A 16,810-nucleotide genomic window follows, 5' to 3' on the forward strand; every position below is an offset into this window, starting at 1 on the left:
CATAACAAGAATAAGAAATATGGGGCAGAAATGAAATTTCAGACAACCAAATTTTGTTTTTTTTTTTTAAAGCCTTACCTACGTGTAATCCTAACATATCTCTAATAAAAAATAATAATAAAAAAATATAAAAAACTTTCCACTTCCACATTCTCTATCACTCTCTTCCTCTCTCCTTCTATTTCAAAAACAAAAATAAAAAAAAATTTCTCACACACTTTGTGTGTGCCTATATGCTAGTTAGAAAAATAAATTAAGGGACTCGTTTGATAACTATTTTGTTTTTAATTTTTATATTTAAACTAAAATTTTGTTTTGGAACTATTTTATTTTAATTAAAAAAAGACTGAAAATAAAAAAGTAGAAACTAAATGCCAAACTTAAAAAAAAAAAAAAGTTTTATTTTCCTTTTCTAAAACAATTAATAAAAATTGGAAACTGAAAATAATTATTAAAAAATTAATTTAAAAATTTTGAATTTTTAAGAATAAACACAAAATAATTATTATACGGCTCCAAACCTGAAAAAAATAAGATTTAATTTTCAATTTTTAAAACAAACAAAATAATTATTAAAAGCTCCAAAGAAAACCAAAACTGAAAAAACCGTAACAATACGTTCCAAGGGCATTATAGTAATTTTAAGATTCGGAATTCTGAACGCTATCCAAAATAAAATAATCCAACCGCGGTAAAAAAAGAGAAAAAAGAAAAAGAAAAAAAAAGGCTCACTGGACCCTTATCCTCTCTCTTTCTCTCTCTAAAACTTTCTTACTTTGGTTATATTTTAACATTCCGATCGTTCTCTCATTCTTTACTGCTTGTAACACCCAACGCAGCCTCTCTCTCTCTCTCTCTCAACTCCCAACTCCAACGCTTATAACCATTTCGCCGTTCTCCGATATCCAACTGACTCCGATCGCCGGACCTCACCGGAGAGGTAAGCTTTCGTCTTCCCTGTCTGATCCGCTGCTCACTCGTTGCGAGTCGGCTCCTTGAATTTTCCTTGCGGTCTGTTTGGTTCCCGTGAATTTGTGTGAGAAAACCATGACAATTACGAGTCTTGATCTCAGTTTCCTGAATTCACGCTCTTCACTCGTCTTCGCACCACTACTCGCGGCCTTGCCCCGTTGCTCGCGAGCTTTTTATTTTCCCGAACTGTTTTATTTTCTGGGGAACCAAACAGACGGTACAAAGGTTTAAACCGAAATGATTTTTCTTCCGGCCGTTTGGTTTATTGAAATTTTGTATTTTTTTGAATGATTTTTACAGGTTTTGGAAGGAAGTTGTTGATTGAAGCTTCGTACGGGACTCTTAATTTCACATGTAAATTTAATTTGATTCAGGTATTGCTCACGCCTTTTTTTTTTAATAATTTTTTTTTATCACTGCGATCTCCGTTTACTTGTAATCGTAGCGTATAGCTTTCAGAACGTACTGTTTGTGCTATTTTTTGGTATATAAATTATTATTTTTTCGTTTCGAAAACAAAAAAGATAAGAATTTGAAACATTGCTGCTTTTTTTTGTCTGAAAACTAATTTTAGGAATTTAGAATAAAGGTAATTTACTGTGCCGGAGACAATGTCGCCGAATTCGACGGGCCGGGATTTTATCTGTTGAATTTGTAGTGATTTGTGAACTATTATTGATCATTGATCTTCTTTTGGGTTACTTTTGTAATATGGAATATTTTGACTTGGTTGGATGTTGCTGCCATCCGGAAAAGGAACAAAGAAAGAAATTAGTTCTTGTATGCTAGTGTGTGTTGTTTAACGTTGGTCAAATTTAGGCATCGGATTCAAATAGTACGTGGAGAATGAATTCGGGATAGGACAGTTGTCAATGTCCAATGGTACAACAGCATTCTACAAACGTATAATTATACTTTTCGTATGCACGTATAACTGTCGTTGGTTGATTAGAAGAAAATTATCTTCGCGGCGTAATATCTTTTTTACTCTACCCGGATGCTAATGTGCCAGATGTTGCAATTTTCTTTCGCTTATTTATCTACTAAAGGCGTTTGTGCAATGGATGTATGGTTACTAGTTACGTTCTACCTTTTGTGTCCGTACTTTTTAATTCTAAGATATAGAATCGAAAATGGTGTATGCAAACATGGGATTCAATTTTCATTGGATGAGAAAGGTATTCTAACATGGAAGTAAGTTGACCAGGCTTGTTAAATTAATCTGCTTTCATATTCAGTATGTTTTCTAGTGAATAAATTTTTTGTCTTGCTTCTGTCGAACATAAAATTTGAGATTAGTGAGCCAAAGCATGCTCAGTGGATCATCATTACTTTGATTCTGTTGACCAGCAATGAAAACTGGAAGGGGTATTTTTAATGCTTTATTTGTCGTAGGCGTGGAAATGGATTTATTCGGTGGCAGCAATTCAATGATATGATCACTCTTTCATATTTTTTGGCTCTGTGTAGGTTTGTAGACTACTCTGACAGTTGAAAATCTCATCTAGTGCTGTGTTAATCTGTATGATTCAAGTAAGAAGGAATTGTAGCAGTCATGGCGTCAAGATCCTGCGCAAACCTTTTTGATTTGGCATCTGGAGGCCTTTTGGATATTCCTTGTACTCCAAGGGCTCTTCCAAGGGTGATGACTGTTCCTGGTATTATATCTGATGTGGATAGTAATAGCAATGGTGACGATTCAGATGCTAGTTCATCTGCCTGTCGTGAGAGGAAAATTGTTGTGGCAAATATCTTACCATTACATGCTAAAAGGGATCCACAAACGAAGAAATGGTGTTTCAGTTTGGATGAGGATTCAATTTTGTTACAGTTGAAGGATGGGTTTTCATCTGAAAATGAGGTTGTTTATGTGGGGTCTCTCAAGGCTGAAATTGATACCAGTGAACAAGAAGAAGTCGCACAGAAACTGCTGGAGGAGTTCAATTGTGTACCAACGTTCTTGCCCAGTGATCTCCAGAAGAAGTTTTATTTGGGGTTCTGCAAGCAGCAATTATGGCCTCTTTTCCATTACATGCTGCCCATGTGTCCAGACCACGGCGAGCGATTTGATCGCTCACTGTGGCAGGCCTATGTATCTGCAAACAAAATATTTGCAGACAAGGTGATGGAAGTTATTAATCCCGAGGACGATTGTATCTGGGTTCATGACTATCACTTGATGGTTCTCCCAACGTTTTTGAGGAAGCGGTACTATCGAGTAAAGCTAGGATTCTTCCTTCACAGCCCATTTCCCTCATCCGAAATTTATCGAACTTTGCCGGTCCGTGATGAAATTTTGAGGGGTTTGCTAAACTGCGATCTCATTGGGTTTCATACATTTGATTATGCGCGTCACTTCCTCTCATGCTGCAGTAGAATGCTGGGGCTGGACTATGAATCAAAGCGAGGACATATTGGGCTTGATTATTGTGGCCGCACAGTGTACATTAAAATTCTGCCTGTAGGTGTTCATATGGGTCGGCTTGAATCTGTGTTGAATCTTGCCGATACAACTTCCAAAATTAAAGAGATTCAAGAGCAGTATAAGGGGAAAAAATTGATTCTTGGTATTGATGACATGGATATATTTAAAGGAATCAGCTTAAAGTTTATAGCTTTGGAACAACTCTTGCAGCAGAATCCAGAATTGCAGGGCAACATAGTCCTGGTTCAAATTATAAATCCCGCAAGGGGATCGGGGAAAGATGTACAGGAAGCAAAGAGTGAGACATACTTAACTGCCAGAAGGATAAATGAGGTTTATGGTTCACCTAATTATGAACCAGTGGTTCTGATTGATCGACATGTTCCTCAATACGAGAAGACAGCGTATTATGCTGTAGCAGAATGCTGTATAGTGAATGCTGTGAGGGATGGAATGAACTTAGTTCCTTACAAATATATTGTTTGCCGGCAGGGAACTCCACCCATGAATACAGCTTTAGGCATGACAGCAGATTCTCCTCAGACAAGCATGCTTGTCGTGTCTGAATTTATTGGCTGCTCACCTTCTTTAAGTGGAGCAATCAGGGTTAACCCTTGGGACACTGATGCCGTGGCTGATGCCTTGAACTTGGCGATCACCATGTCTAAATCAGAGCAGCAGTTACGTCATGAAAAACACTATCGTTATGTTAGTTCTCATGATGTGGCTTATTGGGCACGAAGCTTTGCACAGGACTTGGATAGAGCGTGCCGAGATCATTATAGTAAACGGTGTTGGGGCATTGGATTGGGCTTGAGGTTTAGAGTTGTTTCACTCTCTCCAAACTTTAGAAAGTTGTCTATAGACCATATTGTTTCAGCATACCAAAGAACAAATAGAAGGGCCATATTTCTGGACTATGATGGTACCATTATTCCTGAAGCTTCCATTATTAAGTCTCCAAGCCCAGAAGTCCTTGCTCTTATGAATTCCCTGTGCAAGGATCCAAAGAACACAGTTTTCATTGTTAGTGGGAGGGGAAGGACTTCTCTGAGTGATTGGTTTGCCTCGTGTGAGACGCTTGGAATTGCTGCTGAACATGGGTACTTTCTAAGGTATGTTTGTAATATGCTATATTCTGAATATTCAGCTAGCCCTTTGATAGGTTTTCAAACTGAACTATGTAATTTTGCTCTGTTCTTTGGTGTAGGTGGAATAGAAGTTCCGAGTGGGAGACCAGTCCTGTTGGTGCCGATCTTGATTGGAAAGAAATTGTGGAGCCTGTGATGAGATTGTATACAGAGGCAACGGATGGCTCCAACATAGAAAGTAAAGAAAGCGCTTTGGTATGGCATCACCAAGATGCAGACCCCGACTTTGGATCCTGTCAAGCCAAGGAATTGTTGGATCATCTGGAAAATGTTCTTTCGAACGAACCAGCAGTTGTTAAGAGGGGCCAGCATATAGTTGAAGTTAAGCCACAGGTAAAACTGTTTTCACACGGTCTCTCTCCTCACATGCACATGTACACTTACGCAAACACAATCCCGGTGTAATTTGTTTCACCAATGCCTTGTTACATGCAGGGAGTAAGCAAAGGATTGGTTGCTGAAAAAATTCTTTCGAGAATGGCCAACGACGGGAAGGCCCCCGACTTTGTGATGTGCATTGGGGATGACAGATCCGACGAGGACATGTTCGAGAGCGTATTAAGCACGGTCTCTAGTCCATCTTTGCCTTCACCACCCGAGATATTTGCCTGCACTGTCGGAAGAAAGCAAAGCAAGGCCAAGTACTATCTCGATGATGTCAGCGATGTTGTGAAGTTACTTCAAGGCCTTGCAACTGCTTCGACCCCGAAGCCGAAGCATCTCCCCCATATCCAGGTCTCTTTCGAAAGTGTCTATTGATTTGAACAGTCACTGTATACTGGAAGTTCAGGAGGAAGTTTGGGATTCTCTTTAACCTCGGAAATGGTTCGATACGAGTATGAAGACGGTAACTTTTGAGTATATGTCGGGATCACGGACTTTACCAATCTTGTTTTGTACATGGTGACATACTATGGTATTTATCGGTGCCCGGTAAAATAGAGTAACCGGATTTTTACTGTTTTTCATCATTCGTGGGCACCTTTTAACTTGTATAGATACATTGCTTCGGTCGCAATAGGTAATGTCTGGTTCGATCCATCCTAATGATATAATACAATCCTCGATGCCTAATTGTTAAATTCTGTTTCAGTTATATCAAAATGTCTCCCTTTTCGAATGGTGTACGTACATTGTAAAAACGGTTGAATGTACGCTCAAGAATTTATGAATTTGTTGACCCGATTGAATGTACGGGAGATTAACGGGTTAATTGGAGCCACCTAAGTGCCATACGTGTATATGATCGAATACGCATTGGACGCGGTCGAAAGTGAAATATGAGGATAATATTTGTGACACGGAATTGAAAAGTTAGGTTCTCAAATAGCGACAAACTCTAAAGACAGGAAGAGGACAATCCAGCCTGTATCATGAATGTAGCTGCCTTCCAAAATCACCAGTCCAATCTTCAGAATTAATGGCGGGAAAGTTAGGTGGTCGAAGAAACTTTTAGACGGTGTTATCTTCACACATATTTTTATCTTTCAATTACTTTTTGTTAATTTCTATCGTTTGATATTTTTTAATTTATTTGACCTGACAAACAAAAATTAAGGGAAATGTATTTGAAAAGTAAAATACGGGATGTGGATAGTACCACCCAACGTTTAAGAATGATCCAACCCAACCTTCACTTTTTACTTTTTAGGAGTCGAACGCAAAGTCTGGTCAACAGTCCATCACAATTTTTTCTTTTCTCATAGAAACATTAAACTTCGAATACATAAATAAATGTTATTAATCACTTAAACTACAAATCTTTAAAAATGAATTTTAATGAAAAGCTTTCGGTATTGTTCATTTTAACGAAAAACCATATTTTTACACTAAAAAGTCAATCATGGTACTATTCATCTTACTATTTATTTTGTCTTTATCGTTAAAACTCAAATTTTTTAAACTATTTTCATTAATTTTCTTTTAAATTTTTAACCCTGCGTTTGGTGGGCTGCCTAGTCCTCGACCGCCCTATGGTTGTAGGATTGTTGGATACAAGCACAAGGCTGGGTAGGTGAAGATTTCCATTTGCAATCTAACATTGTTGGGCCCGAAAATGGGCCTATGTTTCCTTAGAAGAGTTGGTGACATCAGCCCGTCAATAATATTAATTGCAGTCACACATCCTTTTGTAGTAATAATGTTTAAATTATAATCACAACGCTTAACAAACATTAATAATAACAAGTAAACTACAAACAACGATAATAACATGTCGGATCTGATTAATAAAAAATTATTTTGTAAGAAAGGGACGTGGAGAGGATTTAGGTGGCGAATAAATGTTGCATGATTAGTTGTATTTATAAAAAGAAAAAGAGAAAAGAAAAAAAAACTATTTATTTTACAGTCTTAATTTAGTTAAAAATATTATTGTGTAAATTTTATTGGGATTTTATAACATTTTGTTAGATGGCTTCATGTTTCAGATATATTACTTAAAAGACAAGATTCTTTATTCCGGATTATTATAAACAAAGGTACAATGGCTGAAATAATTCACATTCTCTCTCCTCTCTTGCCTCTGCACCATCACCCTCTATCTCTCTTTATAATTCTTCAGTTAAATAGGCATACCATATGAGAAAGTAATGGCACGTGATATGTTTAAAATATTTTTTGACACTTCCGTTTTAGATGAGTTATCACGGTAAAATCTTTCCAGCTAGACAACGTAATATGTCATATCTTAGGGTCGAATAAATTAAAATAAAGTATCTCAATAAAAAAATAGTAAAATAATAAATTCATGACACAATCACTCTCACATCCTTGATAGAACATGATTCTTTCACTCTCACCATTCACTCTTTAGTCCCCACTCCCCCCTCCCCACTGAGGCATTGAGCGATCCGGATTCAGTGTCCGTCACTGCATCTCTGCTTTTTCAATTCTTTCCTTCTTTCTTTCTCGCCCCCTTTGTCTTTTTCCTTTCTCCTTTTTCATCCTTGTCTCTTTTATCTTTTCACACAGTCACTTTTGCACTCGCGAGGAGCACACTGGGTTTTGCTCCATACCCAGAAACCATCTGAGGAAAAAGCATCTCTCGCCTCTTACCGCCCACATTTTGCAAAAACCCAGATAGGATTTAGGTTTCTCACAATGCTGGCAGCTTGAATGTTTCAGCTTTTTGGTATTGTGGGCTGCACTGGAAGAAAAGGAGTGATGGGTCGGAGTTGCTTGGCGGTGACTCTCATCGTTTTGGTTCTGTTTGGCGGCGTATCGTCCGCTGCCCCTACTGCCCCAGCTAGTAAGCGACTCCTGAATTTATGTATAATTGTTTATATATTGTGCTCTCCAGACTTTCTATATTTAGAAAGAAAATACTCGAGTGGACAATTAGATTGTTACAGTACCAATAATAGTGTGTGTGTGTGTATATGTATATATGTGACTCTGCTCAGCTTCTGTACGATCTGCTTTGGTTGTGGAATTTTGGTTTGTTTTTATTAAAAAATGGCTTCTTTTTTTGTTTGTTTGTATGTTTTCAGAGATCGTTGGTGGGTTTTTCTCAAATGCTGCGTCTGCTTTCATGAAACGGGTGTGGTCACTCAAAACAACTACCAAAACAGGTCTAGATCTCTGAAGCTACCCACACTTTATTGTTGTTTTTTTAAGTTTTTGGGGGTTTATTGTGTTGTAATCTGGAATGTTGGGGATTTATGAAATTTTTCTATGTGCAGCGGTTTCGGGCCGTCCAGTGATGAAGTTTGAAAGTGGGTTTAATGTGGAGACGGTGTTTGATGGAAGCAAGCTTGGTATTGAGCCTTACACTGTGGAGGTTTTGCCAAGTGGGGAGCTTCTGATTTTGGATTCTGCTAATAGCAACCTCTATAGGATCTCTTCCTCTCTGTCTCTGTGTAAGTTGGTTTTGTCTTGTGCAATGCCTTGAAAAATTACTTTGTTGTTTTAATTGAACTTGCAATCTATGAAGTATTTTCAAACAATCTGCTGTCAGGCCGAGTTACTGACGGACTCACATTTTACGAATTTTATGTACTTGAGTGAATCTTTGAAGCCAGTGGTCTTAATTGGCAAGTATTTGCGTTTTGTTCGAATGCAATTTGTCTTTTATTATGTTTTGCTGTTTACTTTGATTCATGGTTTTGCTTCCTGGGTGCAATATTACTAAAATGTGTTCTGGATCCAAAAAGTACAGAACATCCTGCTTTTATATTGATAGTCGTATTCCCTAAACGGGAGATTGCCTTGATCTTTATTGGAAGCATGCTATATTGTGTTGATGTCTTCAGTCTACTCCATGCTACAAACATTATTAAATTTAAACAGTTTGAAGGGCAAGCTTCTCCTTATGAAAATCGGCTCCTGTATTCCTGTTTTGATACATTGAACTGTTTAGAGCTTGCATATCTCTAATATGTTTACTCTATTTCATCGGAACAATGCAGACAGCAGACCAAAGCTGGTTGCAGGTTCCTCTGATGGACACCCGGGACATGTAGATGGGAGGACCAGAGAGGCAAGAATGAACCACCCAAAGGGGCTTACAGTTGATGACAGTGGAAACATTTATGTTGCAGACACAATGAATATGGCAATCAGGAAGATAAGCAATGCCGGTAATTTCTATATTAGATTTTTTTAAGAATTGGTTTATTTATTTATATTCAGCATATCATTATAAAGCAGATTTGCTTCCTCTTTCTTCGTTGTTTTGTTCTGACAGATACTAGTATAGTATATCCCAGTTATATTTGTATGTATAAATATACACGTATATGCTTGTTCTCGCAAGAATCATTACAATAGTTTGTTATTTTAGTACCCACCACCATCAACATTATAAGATTTGTTTTCCAATAAAGTTAGGAGGAAGATGTTTAATTTTGATGCCATTGAAATTTCCGCTGTTAGGGGTTACAACAATAGCAGGAGGGAAATCGGGCCGTGGGGGAAGCCATGTGGATGGACCAAGTGAAGATGCAAAGTTTTCTGATGACTTTGATGTGGTTTACATTGGAAGCAGCTGCTCCTTGCTCGTCATAGACAGAGGAAATCGAGCAATCAGGGAGATCCAACTGCATTTCGATGACTGTGCTTATCAATATGGAAGTGGCTTCCCCCTTGGTAACTTATTTTACCCTAATCTTTTCTCTTGAACGTTGTAAATAATAAATATGTAGAAATACATGGGTACTGATTTCCATCATTGCAGGGATTGCAATGCTTGTTGGGGCTGGCTTCTTTGGTTACATGTTAGCATTGCTACAATGTAGAGTTGGTACAATTGTCTCTTCCCAAAATGTGAGTACTCAGTTTTTCTATCTATTTACTTTTGTGACATCTACTTCTGGGGTAGATGTTGGCTCTGTGTGGTTTGCGCCCGTCATTCTCGTAGGAAAAGTGGATCCTGGAAATGTATGCGGACTAGGGATTTAAAATTGTGAAGTAGTATTGATACTTGAGAGAAAACTATTTGTGCACTACCTTCCTGACATTGCAACTTCAATACGGCAATAGTCTGATATACCTTTATAAAGTTCCACACATGGTTTCGGCCATTTAACACCAAAGATCAAGATTTGTAGTATGTTATATGATAGCATGAAACATTCTCTCATACATTTTATATTGCATTTTTGAAGGATCACGAACCAATGAAGACAAGCATTCCTCCAAGTTCATACCACAAGCCTCTGAAATCAGTCAGGCCACCTTTGATTCCTGAAGATGAGCAGGAGAAGCAAGAAGAAGGCTTCTTAGGATCTCTTGGGAAGCTTTTGGTCAATGCCGGGGCATCTGGTATGGAAATTCTGGGGGCAATATTTCCAGGTTTCAGGAAAAAGCATCTGAACTATCAATACCAAAGTCAGCAGCAGGAGCAGCAACAGAAGCACCCAAATTCCTGGCCTGTGCAAGATAGCTATGTGATACCAGATGAGGATGAGCCACCTTCATTTGAAACCCGAACGCCCACCCCTCGCAAAACGTACCCATTCATGGCCAAGGATGCAGAAACAATCCATCAGTTGCGGCAAAGTCGAGTTTTCTATAATGGGTGGGATAATCTTCAGCAACAGCAGCAGCAGCAGCAGCAGCAAAAACAACCACAACAGCACTATCATCGGTACCAATCATCAACCCCAAATACTTTCTACGAGCAGAGTAGTGAGAGTACCACTGAGGTTGTGTTTGGTGCAGTTCAGGAGCAGGATGGGAATGGTGAAGCTGTGGTCATAAAGCCTATTGATTATGGAGCTCTCATGTTCAATCACCACAGTTTCCGCTTCTGAATCAATCCGAACGGCTATACCCACCCATGGCTATTATTGATCATATACATAAGAGAGAAGCATAGTTTTGACCTTGTTATATTCTTAATATAAATCCTTCAAATTTAGGTTATAGGCAGTACCATATTCCTTGTAAGTTTTATGTGGAAGGTTTTCAGTTTTTTTGCAATGTGAGGTATCTCACTCTGGTCAAATATTGATGACCTGTTCAAGAATATTTGCCCTCTAATATAATTCCTTTTCTTATTCAAGGAATGTTGTGTTCTTTTTTAATATTTTTTGTTCGAGCGGGAGAGAGATCCAAATTTGGGTGTAGAAGCGTAGCACATTGCTTTAGCAAACTTGATTATGCTGAGAAATGTGATATTCTTTTATACTTTACTAAGCGCTTGTTTGAGGTGATTTCTGAAAGGGTCATAAATGTGATGAACAACAAAATTGTTTACGACTAGTTTGCCAGAAAACTTGAAAGTGCTTTTAAGTCGTAGAAATGCTTTTTTAGAGGACGCAGATCCAGGTGCTTTTCATGTTTATGAAACACTTGGATTTTAATAAATTTTTTAACGTATTTCTAATTAGAACACTCAGCTTTCAATGAACCAAGAAAAACCGGAAATATCCCATACTCCAGAGCATCATAAAATTTATGGAGATCAAACAGAGTCTCAAAATAGAAGCAAAGGACCTAAATGATTGGTTGCAGATAATGACTAACATGCCTTAAGCCAGATTTATAACTGACAAAAACAGATTCAAAATATACACAAGCCTCTAAACAGGAGGTATGCTAAATACACATGAAACATGTCTTTCTTCAAGTTTTTTCTCTTCATCTCCTTTTAACTAAACCCGAATTACCGCCCGAAGCCCCGTCCACCAGAAGAGTTTCTTTAGCTCCCCCCACAAATCCCATAATATTACTGTCTATCGTACCCTCTATTCTTCCATGGGAGCCAGATACCACACCACTCCTCCCATCATTACCGTCTCCTTCCTTCATGCTACGCAGCTCCAGGCTTCCATCGAAACCCACCAATTCCTTAAGCTGATCCACATACTTGGAGGAGGACGACTCTGTTATCTCAAAACAAATACTACTACTGTTATCAACATCGGAATCAAGCAAAGACACACACTCCTTAGGTGAAACCCAGGACTCCTCTACGTAGTTAATCCTAAACATAAGAGAAAGATGGGACATGCCCAACAGATACAGCCGCCTCAACAGCGACAAAACAGGGGCTGAGCTAGCAGTTGCGCTTCTGACGGCGAAGCAAAGTGTCTGTGCTACTTGCTTCCCCGGATAGATTCGGCAGCGCTTCCACGTCGCGCTGGAGCCGAGCCGCTTGTCCTGTCTAACAAGTTCCAGTTAACAACATTAGACACATTGCGATAAAAGTTACGATCTTGACATTCAAATCACCACAAACAAGCAATCAAACCCTTACATTGCGGAAAATATAAGGCCGAATCACAATCCCAACAACAATTCCAAAAACACACGACATTCCGATACCCAAAATCCAGACCCAAACTGCACCAAGCTCTGCAAATTGCATAACATAATGATTGTATTGTTAAAATAAAACCAAATCCCCAAATGAACTACTGCAACAGCGAGAAAAAACTCACTGTGGCTTGACGGAGAAGTCCCAGAGCAATCCTCCGGCTTGAGACTAATCAACCGGACCAACTGATTCCCGCGATCAGAGACGAGCAGCGTGCACTGATCAGCAGCAAAAGCCAGCTCAATATCCGGCGAAAACGTTGCGTTTTGAGCAGGGCCGTCCTCGCGCCCAGGCTTCGGCGAGTACCCTCCCGCAATCGTGCTCACACCTACACACGCAGTGCAGCCAAAAACAAAGAATTGAGTGACTATTTACGATTATGCCACGCTAGTTAAACCCTAGAAGAAAGAGAGATGCTCAGGTCACCTGACGCGCTTATCTTTCGAATGACGCTATTGCCCTTATCGGCGACGAAGACGATTCCTTTCGGACTCACAGCGAAGCTCCGGGGCTTCTTGAACCGGGCCGAACCCGACTCCCCATCCGAATATCCGTCGCCGTTGCCGGATAACCGTTTAATCACACTCTCTGAAACTTTACGACTCGTCGTTAAACGTAAACACATGGAAATTGGAAGACGATAGTTTGACTTTTACCGTTTCGAACTTACCTTGGGATCCGGGCGTGGGAAATGGTACGGTGTAGACGGCACTACCGGAAGAGTCAAGGACGAGAAGATCGGACGATCCAGGGCGAGCAAGCACCGAGTGCGGGTTGACGCCGAGTTTGTGGCCGTCGATCAGCGTCGTGACGGTGTACCCGTCTTCAAGCACCATGTCGGCGGAGACTGAAACGGAAACACATGGAAATTGAGGGAGTGAAACGCAAATAAAAATATGTTCGTTTAATTTCGGGGCTTTTAGTTGAGAAATTATTGTTTTACCTTGAGGTGAGGTGAGGCTAAGGAGGAAGACGAAGAGAGCAACGGCGGAGGACTGGCAGTGTACCGCCATTGATCGTGACAGATGTGGAAGCGGAAACTTTGCCGAACTAGGTGGATAAAGACTTCACCGTGAAGTAGAATGGGACATATAGAGGGCAACTGCTCATCCAGACCGTCGGATGATTAGGCCCGGATTCGCGCCACGTCACCCCAAGTTCTATAGTTACCGCGCCAATCAAATCCACTGGAAAAATGAGAACTATAATATGTGTGTTATAGCCTATTTTATCTAACAAGATTAGGGTGGCCGGCGGCAAGGAGAAGAGAGATTGAGAGAGATGTGTTTGTACAATTGTAAGAGAATGTGTGTTATTATCCCTTCTACATTGTGCCTTTATTTATAATTGTAAAAGGAGAGAAGATATTTCTTCTTCCTCAAATAATACAAGTTGTAATAAGAAAAGATAATTAGAATCAAATCTAATATAGGATTTACACAATCACACTTAAACTAAGAATGTTGACAACACTCCCCCTTAAGTGTGTAAATACTCAAGGCAGATTTAGCATCATGCAGAAGATGAGGAAGTCGACTCGTAGGCATTGATTCTAAAGAACAACACTTATTCTCAATAAGGTAGGAATTTGCATAAGTAGTAAGTCTTACTAAAAAACCCTAAGGCTATGGCAAAAACCCGATGAGGGACAAAATCCATAGTCTAAGGAAAATGCGTGAGAAATACAAAGTCAAATGAAATGTTTACAGACGTCATTAGGGATATGACCAGCCTAAGGTGGGTGCCTTGTTAAAACCTAGTTAGGTAGCAAAAACCCAGTGGAAAAAATGCTCATAATCATAAGAGAAAAAAGTACATTAAGATCAAGCAAGTATCTTCAGGATACTCCCACTAAGTTTGACACAATTCTAAAGAGAAATAACAAAGTTACAACTCATACAGTTTACGCATACCAATTCCATGAACAAGCTTCTGAAACGTCGTCTTCGACATTGATTTGGTGACAAGGTCGGCCAGATTGTCTTATGAACGGATTTGCGTGACTTCAATCTTTTGATACTCTTATTGTTGATGTGAAAAGAATAACTTCAGCGTAATATGCTTAGTGTTGTCTCCTTTGATGTAACTTTTCTTAAGCTGTTCGATACATACTGCGTTGTCTTCAAAAATAATCATCGGGACATTAACGGCGGGATAAAGGTCGCATGAGCTTCGAATATGGCCCACAACTCCTCTCAACCAAAAGCATTCCTGAGTTGCTTCATGTAAGGCGAGAATTTCAGCATGGTTAGACAAAATGGCAACTAAAGTCTGTTTAGTTGACCTTCAAGAGATTGTGATGCCTCTAACGGTAAAGACATAGCCCGTTTGAAAACGTGCCTTGTGTGGATTAGACAAGTATCCTGCATTAGCATAACTAACAAAGCGAGAATCGACTTGAGAAGCAGGGGGTGCGACATCACTCAATGATCTGTAGAGATAGAACAAGCCCAAATTCGTAGTACCCTTAAGATAATAGAAGATGTCTTCCACGCTAGTCCAGTATCTGCGTGTTGGTGCATTACTGTATCTTGCCAAAAGATTAACAGCGAATGAGATGTCAAGTCTAGTGTATTGAGCTAAGTACAATAAAGCGTCTATCGCACTTCGATAAGAAACTTCAGGCTCTAAAATTTCTTCATCATCCTCATTCGGATGGAATGGATCTTATTTTGCATCTAGCGATTAAACGACCATAAGAGTACTCGAATGCTTCACTTTATCCTTATTAAAGCGACGCAACACCTTATGGGTGTAGTTCAATTGATGTACTAAGATTTCATTCGAACAGTGCTCTATCTCAAGACCAAGGTAATATTGAGTCTTACATAGATCTTTCATCTCAAATTCTGACTTCAGGTGCGTAACAGTTATCGCGAGCTCTTTAGGGGTTCCGATAAAATTCATGTCATCGACATATACTGCAACAATCGTACATCCGGAATGTCATTTCTTAATGAACACATAAGGGCATAGTTCGTTGTTCACATATCCCTGACTAGTCCAAGGTTTGGAAATATTTGAACCAGTCAATGTAAGTTATTCGGAAACTTTTGCGGTTACTATGTCCATCAGCTACATATCCAATTTTTCAGAAACTACCAAACTGATAAGGTAACGAAAAGTAATCACATACATAACGGGTAAATAAGTTTCGTCATAGTCAATCCCAGGGTGTTGTGAGAAGCCTTGTGCAACAAGACAAGCTTTGTAACGCATAATTTTGTTCTTCTCATTATGCTTCCGAATGAAAACCCACTTGTAGCCAACGGGCTTCACATGTGGAGAAGTATGAGCTACAGGTTCAAACACTTACGTTTCGCAAATGAATCGAGTTCGACTTGGATTGTTTGTTTCTAATTGACCAATCAGTTCTACGTCGACAGTCATCAACGAAACGCGGTTCAATGTTATTGCTTAACATGATCTCAATAGCCACTGCATATGCTAATGCATCGTCGACAATCATCTCATTTCTACGCCGCACATCATCTAAGCTAGCATAATAGATCGAAATCTCACAATTCTCGGGAGGAGGATTCGTCTCTTCAAGGACGTTTCCGTAATCTAGAATTTTCTTATGGGTTGGATAGAATGAGAAAGCAATTATTGGGTTCACAGTAGGCTCTTCAGGACCTTGTGTCGTGGGTTTCCTCTTCTGGGGGTGTGAATCATTTGAACCAAGGGGTCTTCCACGTTTTTGTGTAGGGGCAGATGATTGGCTAGCCGTTAATGTATATGGATCACCAGTATTGGTGTCCCGGGCCTTCAGGAGGGAAGTCTGTCGTACATTTGGTACATCCATCTTTGTAGGCGTATTCGCAGCTAGAATATGTGATTTTGTCATGCGCGCTAGATCGGTGAAAACATCTGGCATGCTCTAAGATATACTCTGAAGATCTAATATGCGTTGCACTTCAGTTTCAGATTGAGCGGTACGGGGATCTAAATGAGACAAAGTGGGAGTCGTCCACGATAATTCGCGTCGTTCTTCAGGAATGTTGACGTTCTTATCTCCTCTTAAAAACAGGAAGACTGTCTCATAAAAGTGACAATTCGCGAAGCGAGCAGTAAACAGATTGCCTGTCAAAGGTTCTAAGTAACGACTAATCGAAGGAGAATCATATCCGACATAGATTCTCATCCTTCGCTGATGCCCTATTTTTGTATGTAAGGGCGGCGAGATCGGCACATATACCGCACAACAAAAAACGTGCAGATGCGATATGTCGGGTTCGTATCCAGTAACCAACTGAATGACACTAAATGGTTGTGTCACAACAGACCTCAGGCAAACAAACTTTGCTGTGTGCAATATTGCATAGCCCCAAGCAGCGATCGGGAGCTTGGTATGTATAAACAACGTTGAGCAATCATTTGTAAGCGCTTATTGAAAGCCTTAGCCAGGCCGTTCTAGGTGTGAACATGGGGTGCAAGATATTCAACCTCAACCGACATGCAATAGTCATCAAAAGTTTTAGATGTGAATTCTCCAGCATG

The 16,810-nt window shown here is 39.6% G+C and overlaps 3 protein-coding genes across 7 annotated transcripts; 2 read left to right on the top strand and 1 right to left on the bottom strand.

Annotated features, from left to right (window-relative positions):
• The first annotated feature begins 776 nt into the window (after positions 1-776).
• LOC103953507 (probable alpha,alpha-trehalose-phosphate synthase [UDP-forming] 9) lies at positions 777-5,630 on the top strand. Of its 2 annotated transcripts, XM_048584752.1 has the most exons (6): positions 804-940; positions 1,074-1,189; positions 1,273-1,346; positions 2,443-4,512; positions 4,608-4,881; positions 4,984-5,630. In XM_048584752.1, exons 4-6 carry the CDS (start codon positions 2,528-2,530, stop codon positions 5,305-5,307), a joined length of 2,583 nt encoding a protein of 860 aa, XP_048440709.1. In that variant the 5' UTR covers positions 804-940; positions 1,074-1,189; positions 1,273-1,346; positions 2,443-2,527; the 3' UTR covers positions 5,308-5,630. The 2 variants fall into 2 exon arrangements, with proteins under 2 accessions (XP_009363520.2, XP_048440709.1); XM_009365245.3 differs by lacking the exon at positions 1,074-1,189 and having other exon boundaries at positions 777-940.
• A 1,721-nt stretch (positions 5,631-7,351) lies between these two features.
• Positions 7,352-11,053, top strand: LOC125477796. 2 transcript variants are annotated; one of them, XM_048585266.1, is made up of 8 exons: positions 7,352-7,798; positions 8,040-8,120; positions 8,232-8,408; positions 8,958-9,128; positions 9,424-9,636; positions 9,725-9,813; positions 10,155-10,636; positions 10,711-11,053. In XM_048585266.1, exons 1-8 carry the CDS (start codon positions 7,666-7,668, stop codon positions 10,733-10,735), a joined length of 1,371 nt encoding a protein of 456 aa, XP_048441223.1. In that variant the 5' UTR covers positions 7,352-7,665; the 3' UTR covers positions 10,736-11,053. The 2 variants fall into 2 exon arrangements, with proteins under 2 accessions (XP_048441223.1, XP_048441222.1); XM_048585265.1 differs by having other exon boundaries at positions 10,155-11,053.
• A 356-nt stretch (positions 11,054-11,409) lies between these two features.
• On the bottom strand, positions 11,410-13,414 carry LOC103953505. Of its 3 annotated transcripts, none has more exons than XM_009365240.3 (6): positions 13,254-13,414; positions 12,981-13,157; positions 12,737-12,898; positions 12,435-12,638; positions 12,251-12,348; positions 11,410-12,153 (listed from the first exon to the last, which is right to left on the bottom strand). In XM_009365240.3, the coding sequence occupies exons 1-6, from the start codon at positions 13,321-13,323 to the stop codon at positions 11,632-11,634; spliced, it is 1,233 nt and encodes a 410-aa protein (XP_009363515.2). In that variant the 5' UTR covers positions 13,324-13,414; the 3' UTR covers positions 11,410-11,631. The 3 variants fall into 3 exon arrangements, with proteins under 3 accessions (XP_009363515.2, XP_048441345.1, XP_048441346.1); XM_048585388.1 differs by having other exon boundaries at positions 12,737-12,904; XM_048585389.1 differs by having other exon boundaries at positions 11,915-12,157; positions 12,737-12,904.
• Between the last annotated feature and the right edge of the window lie 3,396 nt (positions 13,415-16,810).

This window comes from the organism of the source record quoted next, unplaced genomic scaffold, assembly GCF_019419815.1.
Source record: "Pyrus x bretschneideri cultivar Hongxiangsu unplaced genomic scaffold, Pyrus_bretschneideri_v1 Contig22, whole genome shotgun sequence".
Taxonomy (NCBI): Eukaryota; Viridiplantae; Streptophyta; class Magnoliopsida; order Rosales; family Rosaceae; genus Pyrus; species Pyrus x bretschneideri.

What these genes read in the sequence shown, in the direction of transcription:
- LOC103953507 (XM_009365245.3), top strand. Translation starts at nt 2,528, where the DNA reads ATGGCGTCAAGATCCTGCGCAAACCTTTTTGATTTGGCATCTGGAGGC. An exon ending in GAACATGGGTACTTTCTAAG is followed by an intron (nt 4,513 to 4,607) that starts GTATGTTTGTAA and finishes TCTTTGGTGTAG; the next exon opens with GTGGAATAGAAGTTCCGAGT. An exon ending in TAGTTGAAGTTAAGCCACAG is followed by an intron (nt 4,882 to 4,983) that starts GTAAAACTGTTT and finishes TGTTACATGCAG; the next exon opens with GGAGTAAGCAAAGGATTGGT.
- LOC125477796 (XM_048585265.1), top strand. Translation starts at nt 7,666, where the DNA reads ATGTTTCAGCTTTTTGGTATTGTGGGCTGCACTGGAAGAAAAGGAGTG. An exon ending in CTCTTCCTCTCTGTCTCTGT is followed by an intron (nt 8,409 to 8,957) that starts GTAAGTTGGTTT and finishes GGAACAATGCAG; the next exon opens with ACAGCAGACCAAAGCTGGTT. An exon ending in CAATTGTCTCTTCCCAAAAT is followed by an intron (nt 9,814 to 10,154) that starts GTGAGTACTCAG and finishes GCATTTTTGAAG; the next exon opens with GATCACGAACCAATGAAGAC.
- LOC103953505 (XM_048585388.1), bottom strand. Translation starts at nt 13,323, where the DNA reads ATGGCGGTACACTGCCAGTCCTCCGCCGTTGCTCTCTTCGTCTTCCTC. An exon ending in TCCCACGCCCGGATCCCAAG is followed by an intron (nt 12,905 to 12,980) that starts GTAAGTTCGAAA and finishes CGAGTCGTAAAG; the next exon opens with TTTCAGAGAGTGTGATTAAA. An exon ending in GGCCTTATATTTTCCGCAAT is followed by an intron (nt 12,154 to 12,250) that starts GTAAGGGTTTGA and finishes CTTGTTAGACAG; the next exon opens with GACAAGCGGCTCGGCTCCAG.